This window comes from Ambystoma mexicanum, chromosome 6p (genome assembly GCF_040938575.1).
Source record: "Ambystoma mexicanum isolate Mex_15411 chromosome 6p, UKY_AmexF1_1, whole genome shotgun sequence".
Lineage (NCBI taxonomy): Eukaryota > Metazoa > Chordata > Amphibia > Caudata > Ambystomatidae > Ambystoma > Ambystoma mexicanum.
Window position 1 is genome coordinate 100,646,433 of NC_090935.1, and position 21,215 is coordinate 100,667,647.

General features: G+C 46.9%; 1 protein-coding gene across 2 annotated transcripts in view; it reads right to left on the reverse strand.

The window, feature by feature from the left end:
- Positions 1–3,240: 3,240 nt before the first annotated feature.
- GBA2 (glucosylceramidase beta 2) overlaps positions 3,241–21,215 on the reverse strand; it is a 470,157-nt gene continuing 452,182 nt past the window's right edge. For both annotated transcript variants that reach the window (XM_069626781.1, XM_069626780.1), the window contains exons 16-17: positions 7,699–7,890; positions 3,241–7,599 (exon numbers count right to left, since the gene is read on the reverse strand). In XM_069626781.1, the coding sequence (XP_069482882.1) occupies positions 7,366–7,599; positions 7,699–7,890 (426 nt within the window). In that variant the 3' untranslated portion in view covers positions 3,241–7,365. The remainder of the gene's footprint in view (positions 7,600–7,698; positions 7,891–21,215) is intronic.

A 21,215-nucleotide genomic window follows, 5' to 3' on the forward strand; every position in this document is an offset into this window, starting at 1 on the left:
TGCTGCGCCAGCCTTCCCCCAACCGGCGAACCATGGGACATGGCCTCATGACTGAGCGGATGCGGCAGTGCCTGAGGGCAAAGAGGCAACTGCCCAAGCGGCTTTGGCACCACGAGCACCTTGTTTTCCACCTCAGGTACTCTTATGTTGGCCCCTTTTGACTGGCAGCTCCCCTCGATCTACCAAAGGAAGAGTAGTATCAAAAGGAACCTCCCCTCCATTGCTGTCCCCTAGGATGAAAAGGCAGAGTTTGACGTACTAAAGCGCTCAACGACTTTGTTGCAGCTTTGGAGGTCGGCAACCTCTCAAGGCTCTCCTCAGCCTTGCTGCCAAAAAGATGGACACCATCAAAGGGCATGTTTAGAAACCGGGACTGTACATCAGGAGCAAACCCCGACTTCCGCAACCACTCAAACCTGCGCATCACAGTGCTCGCCGCCATGGAACGGCTGACACAGTCTACCACGTCCAGACCCGACTGAACGGATTCACACATGGCATCCTTGCCATCCTGAACGAGGGCAAGAAAACCATCCCATTCCTCTCCTTCGGGAATATGTTCAGCCGCCAAAGATACACAGTTCCACAGAGTGTGCGTGAATCTTGCAAGGGCACAAACGGAGTTGGCTGCTTTTAAAGCCATACCCCCAGAAGAAAATACCTTCTTCGCCCAACCGTCAAAGCGTTTGTCGTCCCTATCAGGAGGGATTGTAGGGTTCGCCGCCTGCTTTGCTCGGGCCGTAGCCGCCTGTACCACCAAACTCTCCGGAGTGGGGTGCGTGGACAAGTAGCAGGGGTCGCCACAAGCTGGACGGTATTTTTTTGGTAACAACTTATTTACTGCCGGAAGACTCTCCGGAGCAGTCCAAGCCGCCGCCGCCACCCTTCTTTGTAAGGCCATATGAAATGGGAACACCCGGTCAGTGGGTGGACCTTGGTCAAGGATATCTGTAAGGTCATCCTGCAGAAAATCCACAAGTGGAGCAGACCACCCCAGATACTCTGTCACCCTCGACATGAGGCGCATGTACAAGGAGTCAGCATGTGTACCAGGCTCTGGCCTGCCAAACACAACCTCTGGGTAGGCATCAAGACCACTTGCGTCATGTAAAGATTAACGAAGGACTTCCAACTGGCTATGACCAGACAACAGGTCATCAGGAACCTCAGGAGGCACCTCTTCTTCAGACCCTTCCTCAACCTCTGAAATGTACCCCAAGGGTTGGAACAAGTCCACCCTGGGAGGAGGAACAGAGTATGGGTCGAGTATAGGCCGCACAGACTTGCTGAGGGCCTTCCTAGGAGCCTCCACAGCTCTCCGGGGTACCTCTGGCAGAAATTCCTCAAAAGACATCGAGGGCGCCGATGTGAGTGGCATCGACGTCAACCGAGGCGCTGATAACTTCGATAGCGGCTTCGAGACCGGAGCCCTGAGAAATAACCTCGACGGACATGTCGTCGATGCCTTCTTTGAAGGCCTCACAGGCTCCAACGGTCTCAACGGCGTCGAGGACCGGGGCCTCGAGAAGGCATGATGGCGATCCTCCTTGTCCGGCCGGGACCTCGAAGGTTCCCGGTGATCGCGCCGACCACCCGAGCCCAAAGGCGTGCGAGCGGTGGCTCTAGAGCATTCCGTGCCGGCTTCTTTCGACGGCGCAGCTGGAACGGTGCCTTGCGACTCAGAAATCGCCTTACAGAAGGTGTCCCATTCCGCTGGAGATGAATGCTTGGTGGGACAAGCAACCCCCCATCTCGCGGAGTCCTCAGACTAGGAAGGCGATCATTGAAAGCGCTTCCGAGCATGCCTCGAAGAGGCCGAGGAATGGCGAGACCCACTCCTGGAACGAGACCCCCTGGACTTACGACAACGCGGAGAGTCGCCCCTCGAATCATTGGCCGAAAGTCCAGCAGACTTCGACTTACGGGGTTTGGAAACCCTACCCGCCGACAGCTTCTTCTTTCACTCCCGCAAGGCCTTCGACGTCAAAGACTGGCATTCGTCGCAGTCATCAGTGGCGTGGCTCTCACCGAGGCACCAAAGGCAGACGTTGTGCGGGTCCATCAGAGACATGTTGGAACCGCAGTCCTGACACTTCTTGAAGCCCGACTTCGGGGTAGCAGAAGACATACATATTTTCGTTTAACACAACGATATTCGAAGAACCGATTCACAAGAGAGAACCAAGGCACGCCAAGATTTCGAAGCGAACACGTTCGCGGAAAAAACAGAACTGAGGCTACGGGCGTCGTTGGTCCTACATATAACGTCTGGTGTCGTCGGCCGTCGTAAGAGGTCCTAGAGGCAGCGTATCGACGTCATCGACGCAGGACAGCTACGCCGAAAAAGTTTTCCGAAGCAGCATAGTTGTGGTAATCAATGTCAAAGATGTGGAATACGTTGGAGCACACAATCCCCTCGAAATGTAAATTTAAGGTTGCGAAATTTCAGTATTTGGGGCCTGAGTTATCAGCAGATGGAGTGAAGCCGAAATATGCAACCTTAGAGGCAATAATGAATATTAAGGGATCAAAAGGAATTGTCATCATATTTGGGGTTGGTCGAATTCTATGGGAAATGCATAAAGGATTTGGCTGAGAGGACAAAAACCATGAGAACATTGGTAAAGAAAGGTGTGGGATTTTGTGGGTGTGAAAAGTGAATGGAAGAATTTGAGGACATAAGAAATTCTTTGGTGAGTGCGCCCATTTTAAAAGGGATTTAAGGATGATTGGGAAGTGTTAGCAGAACCTCGTCCAGCTTCCGATAGTTAACATGAGGCCAGACAGAGCTGATACAGGCCGAGATGTCATTCAGGCTTTGTGAATGTACAGCAAAACACATTTTCCTTTACCTGTTGCTGCTGTACGGTGGTACAATCAAGAGGCATGTTTTAACTTTAATAGAAACTGTTCCAGAATAGAGAAAATGGTAGCGAAAAGTAGTGGAAGTAGTTCCCACTCACTTCGACAACTGTATACAAGGAAGAAAACAGTTAACACCACATAATAGGAAGAGTGGCAAGCTACTGCCTTTAATGCAAAACACAGTCTTTAGTGCCATCAACCCTACCACAGAGTGATTGACCAATGTTCAAGTAGGTAGTTCTCCGAAAGATCTGGAGAGCAGCAGCTTACAGACTCTTGAATTAGATCCTTAGCCTTGGCGTGGTGAACTTGAATACTTTTACTTTACATTCATTATGGGTAGTTACAAAAACATTAAAATCTTTACATTTAAAGTAGATTTTCACATCTTTAATTAAAATCAAGACAGATAAAATATACACATGAAAAGACAATGATGACGCCACCAAATTATTAAATTGTGCAAATACATGGAGGCCACTCGGGGCCGAAGAAGATGGTCTAAATGGGGACTAAGAAGGCAATATGGTCATAGGGGATGGGGAAGGGGTGGAGTAATACCATCTTGCTGCACACCTTTTCGGGGGGTTAGGGGAGGGAGTAGGGATGTAGAGCTGGGGTAGGTAGCAGACCCTCCATTGTCAGGTAAGAGAATGAGGGCCTTTACATTCCAATGGCAAAATAGTCAAGTGGCAAGATTGTTAAGAGGACAACCATCATGGGCACAAACGCTGCTTGATTGGCTGATGAAATGAAGTCGCTCCTTGGTGCGAGGTATACAGTCTCAGTGAGGACTTAACTAAGTGACATCGTATCCAGTCAGGCGCACACTGCTAGGGTGGGCGATGCACAGGTGGGAAGGAAGATGGCCCTTCTGTGGACAAAGACAGATGTAAACTAAAAGTGCTCACGGGAGCGACCCATGCACTGCTCAGGGGTGAGTGGGAGTGGAATGAGAAATGGGTATGTTGCAGAGTCTGAGAGCAGCATCTCAATGTGAGGGGGCCCCTGTCTCCTGCATGATTGCCTGTCACTTCCTTCTCGAGAATGTATTCTAAGCATTGCCCCAAAGTACAATTACTAAACGTATGACCTAAAGCTATGGAAGGGACTCGGAGACCGGAAGTACCCATTCACCTCTGTTCCGTGCACAGGACGGGTCACTTTGATTGGACTGCGGGAGAAAAGCACAGCCAGGGAGCAGGATAGGGGGGCAGGACTTCGGTGGCAGAGATGTAGTCAACATACAAATATGAAGAGGAACACAAAACGTATATCAACGAATCAGGAGATAAAAGTCATCTGCTGGTGCTTTGTTGGCTGCCAGGTACAGACAAATTCCCTACACACAGACAGATCACCAGATATCAACAGGCGGGCTTATATATTAGCGCTTCCTGGTGGTCAATGAGGGCACATGATAACGCATATAATTTTCATCCATAAGTTAAAGACAACAGGATATGCAGTTAAATATACAGTATGCATACGTGGTGAGAAAAGACACGCCAGCCCTTGCACCCTGCTGAGAGGCGCAGGGTGTTTTGAACTAACACCTGCGGTTACAGCTGGGAGCGAGGGAAAGCACAGGCTTCCTCACGAAGACAGGCCCGGGTTGTGAAGAAGCCAGAATGTTTGCAGCCAATGGGGCACACGTCACCAACACCCTAGAGTTCCACCTGATGTGGGCGCCATCTATAGGTGTGTCCACTGCAGCGTTCAAGCACTCCACGCATAATGCCACTACCATTTGCTGTGTATGGCGCAAGGAAACAGATCCAAGAAGTAGCATTACGAATCTAATAAAAGATTAGACCTGTCCACATAGACAAAGGTCAGTCAAATGGAAGATGGAGTGCTCTCGCAACAGTGGATGCCCAGCAAAGGAAGATGTGATCTCCCATTGTCTGCTTCTTACCCACAGTACAATACATGCCCAGGCACTCTTTGGGGTCATGCAAAATCATGCAGTCAGCAGCGAGCCAGTGCCGCCGCAATGGAGACCTTGAGGAGTTTTCTATAGACCAATCTGGCAGAAACCCAAACGCCCTTGGAGTGGAGAGAAACAGTTGGGTGCCTCCTCTTCAAGACCCTTTCGACTAGGTCTCATCATTAGAGTAAACTTCTGAAGGCGGGCAGCAGAAACCACACCATGGTCAAGCCCTTAGAGCCATGGTTTCAGTTGTATGACTGGCATCAATTTCCAGTCCTCATAGAGGCTGAGTTTAAATGATTGAATTGTGACGCTTGGGTAAAGATGATTGGCCTAGAAAGAGGTAACCTCAAAACTAAACTCCAATCACCAGTCTGAAGAATGTGACAGCAGCACTGCCAGATGCATGGCTCCGAAGGAGAGCACAGAATGAGCTTCACAATGGAGATGGCCATCAGCAATATGGTTTCCATATGTGAGCAGTACACACAAGAACACAATATATTACAACCAGGAAAAAGGCACGAAAAGCAGGCACCAGTTATAGAAATACTATTGAATTGCTGGATTGTAGAGTACATGGTTACACATGTGTGATTCTCCCCGTCTGACACAAACTCAATTTCCAGTTGTAGTAACCCAGCAAGGAGGCCGTGTTGATAGAAAGTCCTCAGCTCTGTCATCACAGTTGGATGTGCAAATGGTTCCGTCTCCTAGTGTGGTGCAATGTGCACATAGTACCTGCTGCCCTCAAGGCTGCATGAGAACACAGGTCCCTCATTCATCATGTTTCCATGTGCACACAAATCCCTCACTTACACCATGTGTACAAACAGTTCTTTTCTCCCATGTTTCGACATGTATAATGCTGTCAAACATAATGCTCTGCCATGTGTGTACGGTTCCCTCTGCCATCATGGTTCTGTGTCTTTACGGTTCACTCTGCCATCCTGCTCCCTCTCTCATCATGGGCCCAATTGTATATGCTCCCATGTCCTAGAGTGCTGCCATGTGTGCACGGCTACCCCTCCCATCACGGAAACAGGTGTACACCCCCCACCCCACCCACTTGTATCATCATGGTTTCATGTGTACAAGGTTCCCTCCACCATCGTGCGTTCATGTGGGCACATATCCCTCTTCCAAAGCTACCAAAGCCATCACAGTACCATAAGCATGCTTTACCATCACTCCAAAGGCTTCCTTCTGTCCATGGGTTCTTTTCTTGCAGTAGTTTCACGTGCACAAGGCTTATTCCCGTTGACCTATGGAGGAAGCAGTCCACCGATCCCTGTATAGTCCATATGGAGTGACCTATATAGAGTGAGTTAATGCCGTCAGCTAGGGAAGGGGGCATTCAAGTCTCTATTCCACTTAAAACCAAAGACATTAAAAGAGAAGGGGCTATGTGTGGGATGCAATGTTGAGAGTGTGCTTTGTGTCATACCACACTTCAGCTTATACCATCCCTCTCCTGAACAGGGGGCCTCATGTAATTTCTACTGGCATTAAGAGAAAAAATTACTTCCCCAGGGCTTGGCACCAATTTCCCATTGAGGATTGACAAATCACCACCACTGGGTCTCAAAACAGGAACCTGATGGCACAACAACATGGCAGAATGCATTGCAGGGTGTCATACAGATGGCATTGACATACTCCCAAATTATGGTGAAGCCACGCCTTGGGGGTCCGTAACTGATGGCATACAGAATACCAGCCGTCAAATTGACAGATCGAAACATCCTGAGACTCCTTATGCAGAGTGTTTTGGATCCTACATCCTGATAAAGGCTAGCAGTCATCAGTCTTTCGAGACGTCCATTCACATCCAAGCATCTTGGGCAAATTGGAAGATTACCCACGGATAGACACTGAATTGTCAGCAAGGTTGCAGGTACTAACCTTTAACCACACCAGTGTTGGTTGTCCGTCACATTCCCCATAACCAAGATTCCACAGACTTTAAACCTTTGCAGGCCCCTAAGGTGACTAGACTGGCTGCCAAATAAGGAATACTAAACAAAAGAAGATGGTGGAGTTGAGCCTCTAACAGCTACTGAAGGGGGGTGAGATAGTATAAAAATAGAGAGCCTGCGTCCAGCACATTACACAGGCTGCTACAGTATTAAACTATACTGGGAGCATAAACCGACCTTCATCTACTCTTTGGGTCTACAAGGATGGAGAGGGGTCTGCAGCACTCCAAGATGGGGACGTTCTCGAACCTTTTACAAACTTAAAAACAAGAGCAGCAATACAAGCTGTTGCCACCCCATTGCTCCTTCCATTCCATGATTTAAAAACAGGCGGCCGACGGGGCCAGACTATGATTTCACACTGATTCATATGGAAGAGCATGAAGTGAAGGAAACCAACCATAACTGGTACAGGACACAGCAGCTAAAATCAGTCCTTAAAATACATTGGATGGGGCGGGGGACCGCTCATTTCAACAAGTCCAGCTTCAAGTCAAGATGATCATAAGTTGTTTCAGCCCTTCTAGTGGCCAGTCCAATTTCCACAGGGTAAAAGTAAGTGTGCCCGCAGGTACACGTTTGCCACTCTCAGAGAGTCCCGTCCACGACTTTGCTGCTTTGCTGGTGTGGTGGCAGGTTCTCCTCATCCCGGCACTGCAGGGCAAGCTGCATGCCCCAGACACTAAGAGGTCTCATGTATGCCAAGGATCGGAAGACTTTCTTCTCGCAGTAGGCCTCTGGCGTTTGAAAGGCCATACCCAGGCGCTCCCACACAGTCTTATAACAGCCCTCTGCAGTCTCAAAGCCCTCCTGTATCAAGCCCTATTCAGAAATAAAAGGTGGGAAACAGATTAATTTTCCCACAGGAATCAAAACCACAAAGTAACCCAATAAATCAGGCAAAACGAGATTATGTTATACCTCCTGAATCATGGTGGCTGCAAGACCGTACACAACTCCTACCCAGACTTCATCCGACTGCACGCTGGAGTAGTCTACCTTCCCGTCTGGGCGCATCCCATTCACAGCTCCCATTGTTCCACCAGCAAACTGCTTGACGTTCAGTTCAAAAATGGTCTGCAGTGCACTGATCACATGCTGTTTGGGAAACACCTGGACACCAAAAAACACATTGTTTAGCCCATGTAGTTCCTTCCATGCACCTAAACCTTAAAGTACATTTTACCTAACCAACAGCACAAGAAAACTTGCTAAGCAAGATACTTTTAGATGAAAAGCACAGCCATATCAATATCATGTCCTTCAACGTGGAAATCTAAACAGGTGATCATAAATCAGTAGCTGCCTGTTCAGACCTATCAGCCTTGGGACTTGCATGCATGAATGTTAGGTCCAGAGAGACCTTGCAGATTAACCAATTAGTAAGCGATTCTGGAAAGGAACTATACATGTCTTAGCTTAAGTAGAATAGATATATAGGCCTCTTTGCACTGCCGAGGGATCTGTATTTGTAGATCTGGAGTATATCCACTAAACAGCTGATGGATTCCGATACTAGCCTACAGCGCACACACCCTTTACAAGAAAAGAAAAAATAGAAAATCTTACATGATAAAAAAAAAGAATACACAATTTCCAAGCACTTCTGAATTGTGAACAGTTGAGAAATGTAGGCGGAGTTCTCTTATTTACATAGTTGCGCTGAAATTAAGGAGGCTTACATTCTTCACCAAATCAGTGTAGGATTTGGATGGCACGTTGTAGTGACAGGAAGAAAAATCTGCTTTCTAGATACACATGCCCAGGACAGTACTTGTAAGAGATGGGCAACCGGGTCACATCTACGGTTTATAACCCCAAAGGCAGAACATTCAAAATGCATGCGGAAATTAACATCTCACTGCTTCTTTTGACCCAAAAAAAATGGCTACTGGGATGTGCCGCTTCGGCCTTAATGGCAGTGAAATAGTTCTTTCCGGTTCGAATGAATACTGACTTCAGACTTGCGATTATTAATTGAACACACATTACATATAAGGCATGCAAGGGGGTTCACATGGATGAAGTGAAGCCTGGGGCGCTACAGCTGGGATCTAGTGTACTGGTCACCAGTTATACCATGCCGGAGATGCTGCGCAAAGACCTCACCCTTGAAGAAGGGAGGTAAAGACTCTTTACTGAGGGAGCATAGGGCTGTAACCCTTGCCAAGGAAGGCAAGCACCAAACTAAACTCAGTAATTCACACATCTCTAGCTTACTGAGGCGTGAGAAGGCTTCTACAATAAAAGTGGAGCTCTCAAAGTATGTTTGTTCCCCATACAGAATTATCCGAAGCCATATGTTGGGGTGGGGTCCATGTACTGGTATGTCAACAGTGTTTAGTAATAAGTGCACATGCCAGGAGTGTTGAGCAATACCAATGGAGGGTTCGAAATTAAGATTCGATGATCAGGGGCTACAACCAGCTCCTGGGTGTCAGGCACCACGTAGTAGGCAGAAGCTACCACTGGGGCACCTCTAGAGTACACAGCACACTGCAAAACTATCTTCCACATGAGAGGCACACTCGTGGATGATAAATTAATAAATAATGAAGTGTTAATGTAACAGTCAGTTTGAATAAGCCTTCTTTAGAAGGGAGCAAATATATAACACTTAAAAAAATACTTCAAAAAGACACTCAGTTACAATAAATCAGTAGATACCCTTTTGGGATGGCACAGAGACACTTCCTACACCCTGAGGTGACTTCAATAACTAGGACACTGTGGACATTGGTATATCACTAGTACATTTAGAGCAATACTGAGTTTGGTGTCAAAAGGTTGGGGAAGGAAAAAATGGTTAACAAGTTTATCAAACAGGTAAGCACTTTTGAACCTCCCCCCTCCCACCTATACGAGGTTAGAAGAGTCTTCAAGGAGCAGGACAGCCAATGTCAATTGAGCAAAGACTGGGGGAGCTGAGGCACTTCTTGAAGGCAAGTACAAAGTCTTGCACAATGTTAGAGAGTTTTGTATAACATGAAATCACTGTTGGGCCACAAGCTGGGAGGCTTGCGATTGGCAAAGATGCAAGCAACTCTACAAAAGGCAACAACTGCAGGTCTCAACTGGCAGCAAGCAAGTTACCCAACAAGAGGTAAGTACCCCTTAGTTTACAGTACCTTACGTCTGAAGAAATTGGTTCTAGCTGGCTTCTGTTCCTGTTCTAGTCTGGCAGATCCTGTTGCTCCTGGGCCTCAGTCATGGGGACAAGAGGAAGGACTTCTGGGGACTCCTGCACTATGATTCGAAGGTCGGCGGCAACAATGGGCAAACTTTAGATCAGCAGCACTTTGCAGTTTCGGCTTCTCGCGAATAGCACTACTGCAGTTCTAGGAACCCTTGTGGGCTTTCCTTGCTTCTGGGGTCCAGCACTCTGAGGTGGCTCAGGCTTGGTTAGTCCTGCTTCAAGGGAGTCCGGAGGATATTCCTGGTGCTCGGGTCAGACTTAAAAATGATGCACTCGATTATGGCATTCCTCTCCCTGGCACTCAGTTCCAGCAGCAGCAATTGAAGTACAGCCAGCAACCAGAGGATTTCCAGATGAGTTCGTTGGGGTTGATTGGTCCCACCAACCCAAAGGGAGAAGTCCTTTGCAGGGCTCCTCTAATCGAGGCGAATTCGGTGATTAAGCACTGCAGCAGGGCTTCACCGGGCAAACCAACGGTCCAGGAGTTGCAGCAAGCGTCTCTTCCAAGTTCTTCTTCGGATTCCTTCGTCCAGTGGTCGACTATGCCTTCTGTCTAAAATACCTTGCCTTTTATGCAGATTTCTCCCATTCATTCGCAGCCTAGCTGTCACTCACACAGCAGGGTTGCTGTCCTCTAAGGACAGCCAGCCGGCCAATCAGCTTTGGGTACATTCCTGTAACCAAGGAGACTAAGCACAGGGAGTTTCAGGCACTCCCTCGCTTCCTGCCCTGCCAGACACAGGCTTCACCAGTGAACCCTGCCAAAGACAGAACCAACAAAGGGACCAAACCTGGTTTGGCGCACAGAGGAAATCTCAAGTAGGACCTTTCCAACAAGAAATGGTGAAAAAAGAAGACCGGGCCATTTTGACAAAATGGGCACCGATGGGTGCTATACTGCAGCTGCAAACGCAGCCTGCAGTAAAAACGCACAATGGTAGGAAAAAGTAAACCACTGCCAGCAGCAATTAATTGTATAAAGGGTAACAAATATATTACATGAGTAAGTAGACAAAGGGGATACTAAGTAACCCCTCCAGCACTCTATTTAAGATAGCGTGTGCTAGGTCTACGAATTTACAAACGGTAAGCAAAGTAAATTCCGCTTTACTGCTCTTGGAAACAGTAGTTTAACCAAGAGAAGGTATTTAAACCTTTCGGAAATCAGAAAGACTTCCCTGTGCCACTGCACTGAAGGTGCTGTGTGTCACAACGTAAAAAGTGCTCCAAAACCAAAAGAAACAGTGTTCAATTCAAATAAAAATACATAAGAGTGGGAAAAGGGCCTCACTCGATCCAGGATAAAAATTAAAAGTCCTAAAGTCCAGCAAATGAGCTGGGGTCTCTAAGGTTGAAGGGAATTAGCACATTTCTGAGAATTCTCCCTAACAGTATTCCTGTCCTTTCTCTGGCTTCTTAATGTAGTTCACAGCAGATGGGGGAATGTCTTCCTGCCACTGGCTTTTCTCAGGCTTCTTGTTACAGTTCGCAGCAGTAGGGGGGATTGTCTTCCTGGCCTTTCTCAGGCTTATTGCAGTTCACACCAGATGGGGGAATGTCTCTCTTCTAGCTTTTCTCAGGCTTATTACACTTCACACCAGTAGTGGGAACATATTCCTTCCCCCTGGCCTTTCTCAGGGTTCTTGTTGCAGTTCACAGCAGTAGGGGCAATGCTCACAAGACCAGCAGAGGGGGAAGCTGACCCAGTGTACATGCCAGGGTGAAGTACGCCAGCTACACCAACCACCGCACAGCCCCCCTCCATATGTTCCATCAAACACGACCCCGACCACCACAGGGCCCACCACCTGGGATTTAGAAATTGTATTTACATCCACTCAATCAGAATTGGCTCGATTACGAACACTGTGTGAAACAACACTGCCACTAGCCGGGGGAGGGCAACCGCCATTACAACCCCCCCTTAAAGAGCTCTTCCCTATTGCCAGAAGATGAATGGAAATCTGGCGATTTCCTTTTCCGAATAGACAGCACCCCAATTAAAACAGTCCGCGTAGAACGAGAAGGTGTTAGGCAGAATCATATGCAGTACCCTTTGGGAACACTACACACAATTAAGTCTACAAGTGAAAGTACAATTTCACCTTTGGTACAAGCCTGTACTACACAGTAATGTGGTAGCAGTGGCTGAGCAGCTAGACTCATCTCAGGAGTAAAGTGAGCAGTACAACAGCTTACACAAAAGACGAACAACTACAGTGATTCAAACAAACACTTACTCAAGGTTTCTTGGTAAAAGAATATACATTTAATTACACAGTAATTTGGAAAACAATGCACTAGTAAGAGCAGCTCAATATCACTCTCTAATTACACAACCAATCAGTTTCTGAAGAAGTTCAGCTCCCCTGAAGTGGGAGCAAAATGGCACTTCAGTTACTTTAAAAAGGGGTAAAAATACAAGGTTATAAGAATCAACAGCACAAATACTTTCATAGGCAGGGCAAAGGGTTTCAGTACACTACAACCAGCAATTCAATTCAATAGGCCTGGGCCAAAGTCAATGGGTCAGAGTCTTGTATAGGATAGCGCAGTTCTGGTAGTAAACGGTTAAGTCTTTGCCACGGATATTAGAAGAATTTGGTCAGACGAAAAGTTAGAGGACCTTAGATGTTGGTTTAGGGAAGGACAGGCCTTCCAACTCGGGAACGTTTCACAAACTTTCACGCAGCCGAACGGAGTTCTGCACCGCACTTGCACAGTACCTTGTAAGTGAAGAAAAGCTGTAGCTGAGGCAGTTCTTGGCAGTTCCTGCAGATCTCGCTGTTCCCGAGCTTCAGTCGTGGGGACAAGAAGGAGGACGTCGGGAGGTTCCTGCACTGCCCAGGGAAGAGGCCACAAGCTTGGCAAAACGTCGGTTTAAGGTGTGAGTGCCTTAGAGTCCACAAGCTGGTTTCCTTCCCCTGGCTATCCGGTTTTCAACAGCACTCTGAAGAAAATTCGACCAGGTTGGGGACAGTGTCCAGGTGGCTTGCGAGCTGGTTGTTCCCACCAAACGCAAGGGAAGAAGGTAACCTTGAAGGGCTTCTATGTTGATGGAGTTTCATGCAATTCGGACCTGCAGCAGGGCTTCGCCGGTGGACCAGGAGTTGCAGCAGTCTTCCTTCATCTCGTCTTCGGTTCTTTTGTTTCAGTGGTCGACTGCTTTTAAACAGTTTTCCCCCATTCATTCCAGCCTGGCTGTCACTCACACAGCAGGGTGGCTGTCCTTGCCGGACAGCCAACAAGCCAATCACGCCAGAGTGCATTCAGGTTTCCTCGGAGACTAAGCGCAGGGAGTTTTGGGCACGTCCCTCACATCCTGTCCACCCCAGACACTCAGGCGTCAGAGGAGGGCTTCAGCAGTGAAGCCCGCCAAAGGCCAATGAACAAAGGGACCAAACCTGGTTTGGCGCGCAGAGACAAACACAAGAAGGACCTTTCCAAAAAGAAATGGCGAAAAAAGTTGACTGGAGTCTGTTTTCACAGATATGTCTTGGGCGCAATATTGGAAAACATGGCTGACCCGATTTTTAGCTACCGGTGTTCGCGGTTGGGAAAAATCATGGTAGTTTGTTTAAAATCACTGCCATCAGCCATTTCAAGTGGGAAAGGGTGGGTAAAATTTGACTGTTACATGAGTGTTTAGGCTCAGGGGAAGCTAAGCAACCCCTCCAGCACTCTATAGGAAGATGGGGTGGGCTGGGTCTGTACATTTTAAGAAAATAGTAAAGTCAATTTCACTTTACTTTCTCTGGGAAACAGTAGTCAGTCCCAGAGAAGGTATTTAAACCTTGGGGAGTCTGAAAGACACCCCTGTGTCGCTGCACTGAGGGTGCTGTGTGACACACAGAAAAAGATGATGCCTATGGAGTGGGTTTAAAACTCCATATCCAAAGAACACAAAAGTAAAACACACATCAAAATACATGGAAGAGTGGGCAAAAAAGGCTCACACTCTTCCCAGGTAAAAAATCAAATCCTAGAAATCCAGCAAAGTTGCTAGGGGTCTCAAAACGTAAGGGAAATTAGCACATTCTTGAGAATTCTCCCTAACAGAAGATGAGATAGAAAGTGTACGATACGATACAGTAGCCCCAGAGAGAGAAGAGGAATGCTGGTGCGACCTTGATGAGTGCGACGAAGGGGTGGTATGAGTGGTACAGCAGATCCAGTGGGCAACTCCGCAAATAACAGAAGTGGAAAAAGGATGGGCGGGAAGACTCTGAAACAGGATAGGGAGAATGGCATTGGCAAAAAAGAAAGGAGTAAAGGTAAGTAAGGGAAAGATGAGATCAAAACTACAGATGCCCCTCATCCACAAGGGAGCAGGATGACCCCATTATGTGCCCTGTGCACCGATGGACAAGAATAATCTCCTCAAGGCACTTCCACCATTTTTAGGGAGTGCGGGGAAATGGATATATGCATTTGAAAAGAATACAGCAAGGGTCCCATTAGCAATCGGAGATATTAAAAGCCTCTTAATATCTGCAGTGGGAGACCAAGCAGACGCAGTGTGGGTGAAGGCGGGGTTGTCTCCCCTGAGTGACCATGGGAAACAACATGCATGACGTGGCATCCTTCATTAACGTAAGAGCGCAAGTATGGGATACAGTGCGGAGGACCTTCCCTGACACCCAAGATTTACACACTGTAATGCAATGCACTACGGGGGACGAGGAAGATGCAGCACTGTTTATTCTTCGGGTGCATGAGATGTGGTGCGCTGGGACGGGCTCCTCCTGGGACCAATCCACTTCCCTATTCTATTTAACCATTAAGAGAGAGGCCTCCCGAAGGAAGTACAGAAGGCCCTTGATAAAATAGCTGGGATAGAAGCCAAAGTGTGGCCAGAGATACAAAGCATCATAGTACACCATTGCAGGAGGATCAAAGAAAGGGAAAAAGAAATAGCTCAGGAGATTAACGGATGAAGACAAGCTTGTACAAAGTTAGTGAAGGTCGTGGCAGTAACCGCAGTGCCGCCCCACCGAATGTCAGAGAGAAGAAGGGGAGGGGTCAGAAGCCCTGCAGGCTAGGATGGCAGCTACATGGGCAGACAATGGCCAGGAACAATGGGGTGGAGAGGAATGGTACATGGGACCCCAATAGCAAGGAAGACCCGGGAGAGGTGGGTACAGAGGGCAACGGGGAGGAGAAGGGTGGACCCGGACCCTGTTGGTCATGTGGGAGGTGGGGCCACTTTGCAAGGGAATGTTGCATCCGACCTGTGGCCAATTATCAAAATAATCAGAGGTACGGTAATGAGCAACAGTATGGCCACCCACACCCGGTAGCCCATATAGCCTGCCCATAGGAAATTACGAACCAAAAGGGCAGCCCAACAGTAGAGCCATACCGGAGCACAACACATGCCAACACCGCCCGCAGACCCACCCCACCCATCAGAACCAATTGTCACACAAACGTGCAAACCCATTCGTCACCACTGCCCAACTGTGCACCAGCGCCTTACCAGGGAACATGTGTACTGAGTGAAAAAGGTTTTACTTGCCCTGGAACAAACACCTACCCAGACTAGAACAGCCCACAGAGAGCACTTGCGTGTCTAGTCCTACCGACTACCTTATGCGCAGATGAGGAACCACTGGTAGGGGTAGAGATAGGGAACAAACAGTTCCTGAGAAATCATGTCTATGCAAAGGTGATTTCCCGTTATCTGGCAAAAATTTCGAGACAAGGATTCTCTGGTGCCGTGGTCACGGTTTCTTACACAGAAGATTTAGATGTTAAAATTGGAGGAAAAACGGTACGAGCACCCTTACTTTACCATGAGAATGAGAACGCGCCTGTAAATTGGTTGGGACAAGATTTGCTCAGTAAGCTCAATATGACCATCTCATTTACTGACAGAGGGATAGTGTGCTCTACCCCTGTTATGTGCTCAATGTGAGCAATGCTACTAATACAGATAATAGCTAATGAGCCATATGAGGAATACCAACCAACACAGACATGTTCATTTATGGCATTCAAGTACTAGCCAGAGCAGTACCAGAATTTGGCCACATACAAGATTTTGCCCAACACTGTCCTGTCTATCGATCTGCAAGTGGTACAGGTTTCCACTAAACGTATTGTGGCAATAGGCCTGGACACACATGGGTGTGAATGGCGGACAGTACTGTGTATTGACCCAAACATACCACTATGCGAACTGATGAAGAGCTGTTCACTGACAATGACACTGACAGGGAAATAATAATGGAAATATGCATGCCATGTGATATTATGATACAAAACAGACGAGTGACAAACCCCCTCATGGCCATTGTCAGTGCACCACCATCTTTTTGCAATATGGATTTGCAGCAAGTACCACCAAATCTATGGACTATGAACCCCCATGATATAGGATTATTGAAGGCAGTAACCCCAATAAAAATAATACTTAAACATGGTGCAGTATTTCCCCAGTATTACCCACTATCCAGAGGAGGGAATAAAGGACACAATACACACACTTCTACAACAGGGCATTATCGTACCCTCCAACTCCCCATGCAATACTGCGATGTATCGGATTAAAAAATCAAAAGTGGGGTCATGGCGTTTGGTCCAGGACCTCTGCCCACTTAATGACATTGTCCAAAAGGGAGTTTGCTCTCGTCCCAAACCAAACAGGCCACGCACTTCACCGTTGTGGACCTAAAAAATGCCTTTTTCTCAGTGCCCATTGACCCAGAGTCACAATACCTAACAGCCTTCACTCTAGGGGGAAAAGATACAAACATTGCAGACTGCCCCAGGGGTACTGCGAAAGCCCAAGCATTTTCAACCAAAAATTGCACGAAGACCTCTGCATTATTGATGTTCAGAGCACCATTATTTAATACGTCGATGACCTCCCGATATGTAGAAAGGGGGGAAGAAGCTTGCAGAGAAGACGGTTACCCTGCTCAAATTGCTGGCCCACAAGGGATATAAGGTAGATAAGAACAAACAAAGTCCAATATTGCCTGACAGAAGTGTTGTAGCTAGGTCAATGGATCTCAAAAGATGGTATGCTACCTACGCATGACCCTTGTTACAAGCATTAAAGGAAGCTCAGAAAGACACCACCAACATCACATGGACACCTGACATGCACACTGCCTTCACAAGACTGAAAGAATTGATATGCATAGCTCCCGTCCTAGCCACACCGGATTCTGACCGGGAATAATTCCTGTTCTCACATTCAAATGGAACACTGATGACCGCAGTACTGACACAGAAAACATCTTTGGGCCACAAGCCACTAACATACTACAGCGGCACTCTTGATTCAGTAAAGCACGGTCATTTCGCATGTGAACAGGCTCTTGCAGCCGGTGCCTTCGCAATTGAAAAAAGCTCTACAATTGTGAATGTATGCTCCGTCACACTGTTCGTGGAACACTCCTTGTTTGCCATACATGAGTGATCCAAATCCACTCTCACAACACAGAGCGCATCAGCATACGAGATAATTATCTCAAGCCCAAATGTACACGTAATACGCTGCAAGACGGTAATCTCAGCCACATTCCTCACAGAGCCATGCACAGTGGAGGACATGCAGGAACATGACGGCGCAACTTATGAGGGGGAAGGAGACTACATTCCCAAAGCAAATGAAAACACATTGAGTGAGGGGGAAGTGTTCTTTGTAGACGGGTCAGCATCCATTTGCCCAGAGACTGGTGAAAAGTATGTTGGCGCGGCAGTAGTGAGATTCGAGGAGGGAGATTTTGGTGCAAAAATGTTTACCAATGCACTATTCGGCCCAAGCAGTAGAATTGGCAGCACTAATTGAGGCCCTCCATGCAGCAAAAGGGTGTGCTGTAACCATATATTCGGACTCAGCATATGTAACCGACATAGTACATGCTGGGTTAGCTCGATAGAGAAGTGGGAGTTCAGAAGAGCTGATGGGTCCCCAGTACAATATGCTGAGTTATTAAATAAACTAATCAAAGCCATTAGTAGTGGCCCTGGTAAAATGCCAAGCTCATACCAACAACAAAATATCATTGGGGAAAGCGGGGGCAGACGCCGCTGCAAAGCAAGCAGCCTACTTTCAAATACAACCAACCCCAGAATGTGTGCTAAAAGGTAGGGAGGAAGAACCCAAAGTAGAGGGATACAATGCACTGTCAATAGCACAAATAATAGAGCTCCAAAAGAAGGTGACGCCGGTAGAACAAGAACTGGGATGCACACAGTCACCCACAGATCTCTTATGAAGACAAGAAATGGGAAGGTAGTAATGCCCGTAGAGTTGTTGCAAATAGCATTCCAACAATTACACTTTACTGCCCACACCTCAAAATATCACATAGCGGGAGACATCCAGGAGGATTGGTTCATTCCAAACCTCCAAAAACATCTTACCAAGTTGACCATTGAATGCATCACATGCCAAACATGTAATTCAGGAATGACTCAGAACCTTATTGCCTCCCCCCATCGGACCTTTCTACGAACTGCACATCGATTATGCGGACATGGGTAAAAGGTGCAATGGGGCAAGATACTTGATAGTGATGGTATGTCCCTTTTTGCGCTGGGTGGGGGCAGGGCCCTGCGCCTACCCAGACGCGAAGTGTGCAGCAACATTTTTCGTGACAGAAGTGTTCCCAAGGTGGGGCATATGTGATGCCATACGCTTCAACAATGGGACACATTTTGTAAATTACCTTTTCAAAGAAATAACCTCATTGGCAATTAAACATAAAATGTGTTTCATTTACCAACCTGGAAGCGAATGGGGTGGTTGAGAAAATCAACAGCCTCCTTAAAAGTAGATAGTCCAAACTGTCCCACCCTCAAAAAGAACTGGCTCTACTGCCTTCCACTGGCCTTATTCCAGCTGCGCACTCAGTCTAGTAAGGACCATCATTTGCCCATCATGAAACGGTAACTGGCCGACGTATGCAAACACCACTGTCCCCGTCGGATGCACATAGGACTGCAATAGTGCAAGGTGAAGAATTTAAAGAATACCTCACACATCTGGGGGGTATTTTGACCCATTCCAATGTGCCCCACTGCATCACTTTACAAACGGTGAAAGAAACAGCCGAAAATGGATGCGCCGACTCCTGGGCCCGCCAAATTCTTGAAAATGCATTGGGGTCACCACCAGAAAAGGCAGCACACCCTCCACAGACAATCGCGGGGGGGGGGGGGAGGGTGAAAAACAGAATTCTGACTGCAGGAGCATGCCAATGGGCTCTGCCACATTCAACATGGAGCAAAACAGCAGAATTATGCTGAAAAGCGAAATTGCCTTTCAAATGTTAGCTTTTCAACCTTAAAAAGTGCTGTTTTGGTGATAGATCCATTTATTTCCATTGAATCATTGAGAGTATAAGGGTATTGCAATGCCCAGGATAATCCAGTGTGGCTCAGAGGTACCGGGCCTCATTGACTGACAGTTATATAAAATGTATCTTTGAAAAAGCAGCCCCAAGAACCCTTGTTTTCATGTTCCACAGGAAAAACACGGCTAAAATGGCAACAAGTAACAAAACAAGCTGTGCAGAGAGAGAAACTCTAAACATAGGCAGGATACATGTATCCAGACTGCTAACAATCCCAGCACTCAAGTGAAGACCTAATGCTAAATAAACTGTATGTGCTGCAGAGGAAAATCTGATTTAAAAGACTCAGTTTAATGTGGTTTTTCAGGAATGAAGTGTAAAATCGCCTGTTTTGAAGGCATGTTTTTGTCTAAAGGTTTAACTCTTTAAGAAATGTCAAAGGATTGCTAATGTCAAAATCCACCTATAAACTGTGTTCATTTTATATGTTTAAATGAAAGATAGGTGAAACTTAAAGTTAAGCCCAGTCTTGAGTTAATTAACTATTTTTTAAAAAAGAAACAATTCTGCCCTGCCAGCCTTAGCCTGGGAAAGGTTGACACTTCAATGCTGGCAGAAAAGGCTAATTGCTGTTGGGAGGTATTGCATACTCATAACAAAAGACCTCATTAGACATTCGTCTTTTGCCCCAGGAGAAGACAAATGGCAGGATGCTCCACACCCCAGGAGGAGGCTTCTCATTGAACTTCAAAGGACTGGCCATTTGCTCACACTTGGGAAGCAAGAAAAAAAAACTAACCTGTGATTTTTGGAGTTAATTTGCTTATTTTGCCACAGAACTTCATGACATTTAACTTGGCGGCAAGAATAAATAAACAAGTGAAAAGTACATACATGTAAATTTGAACTTATGCTAGCCATTTGAAGACATGGTAGGATTTCTTACTGTATAAGGAACACAAGTTATGTAAAAAGACTAATTGCGCAGAAACTATTAATGCTGCAAATATAATATTGTGCACCCATGTTCTAGGGGTGAGTGCCAATGTCTAAATGTACCAATTTAGACATTGTTATGCCAAACCTTTATGATTGAAATTGCCAAAATCCAGTAGAAAGACAACGCCAGGTCCCACTGACTTGGGAGTTGGATGTAAATTTGAACCACAAAATATGTAATTTATGTATCCGATTTCCTTAGAGGGCATAAGTACATAAATATGTATTTGTGGGAAAGTTAAATTTTGGTCCAAATAACTGTGGGAGGTTCCCAAGTCACATCATAAAATATGACAACCCTTTCTGTCATCGTACCAGCAAAAAGCAAGGCGGGAACTGTGCCTTTGACCAATCATAGCCTTGTGGGTGTGGGTTGTAAGTCTGCCCCTACCATAAACTAACTGATGTCATTTGGCAGGATGAATAAAGGAATCTCACAACACACAGACACACACTGATTCCTGACTCCATCCTGATTTCCGCATGGCGCTCTGTTCCTGAATTCTTCATCTTGCTACCGATTCCAGATTTCTTTACAAAGTCAAGGCCTCTGCATTTGCTGAACTCTTTCAGCTAGGCCAGGGGTCTGCAACCTTTGGCTCCCAGATGTGTTTGGACTACCATTCCCATCCGGCCTGTACAGCATAGTCAATGTCATCCGGCCTGTACAGCATAGTCAATGTCAGGAGATCATGGGAGTTGTAGTCCGAAAACATCTGGAGAGCCACAGGTTGCAGACCCCTGAGCTAGGCCAAAATCCTGAAACCATCCCAAAACTTTAGGGAAATAATTCTGATCCACTAATGCTTGCCTGCTGAAACTCACCATCCCACTGATCCACAGTGCCCAGCAACCAGAAGGGCCAATCCAATCCCGTCCAGTTTGAGGTGCCAGTCCGTTGACCAGAACCACCCAGCTGACCTATCCCACCA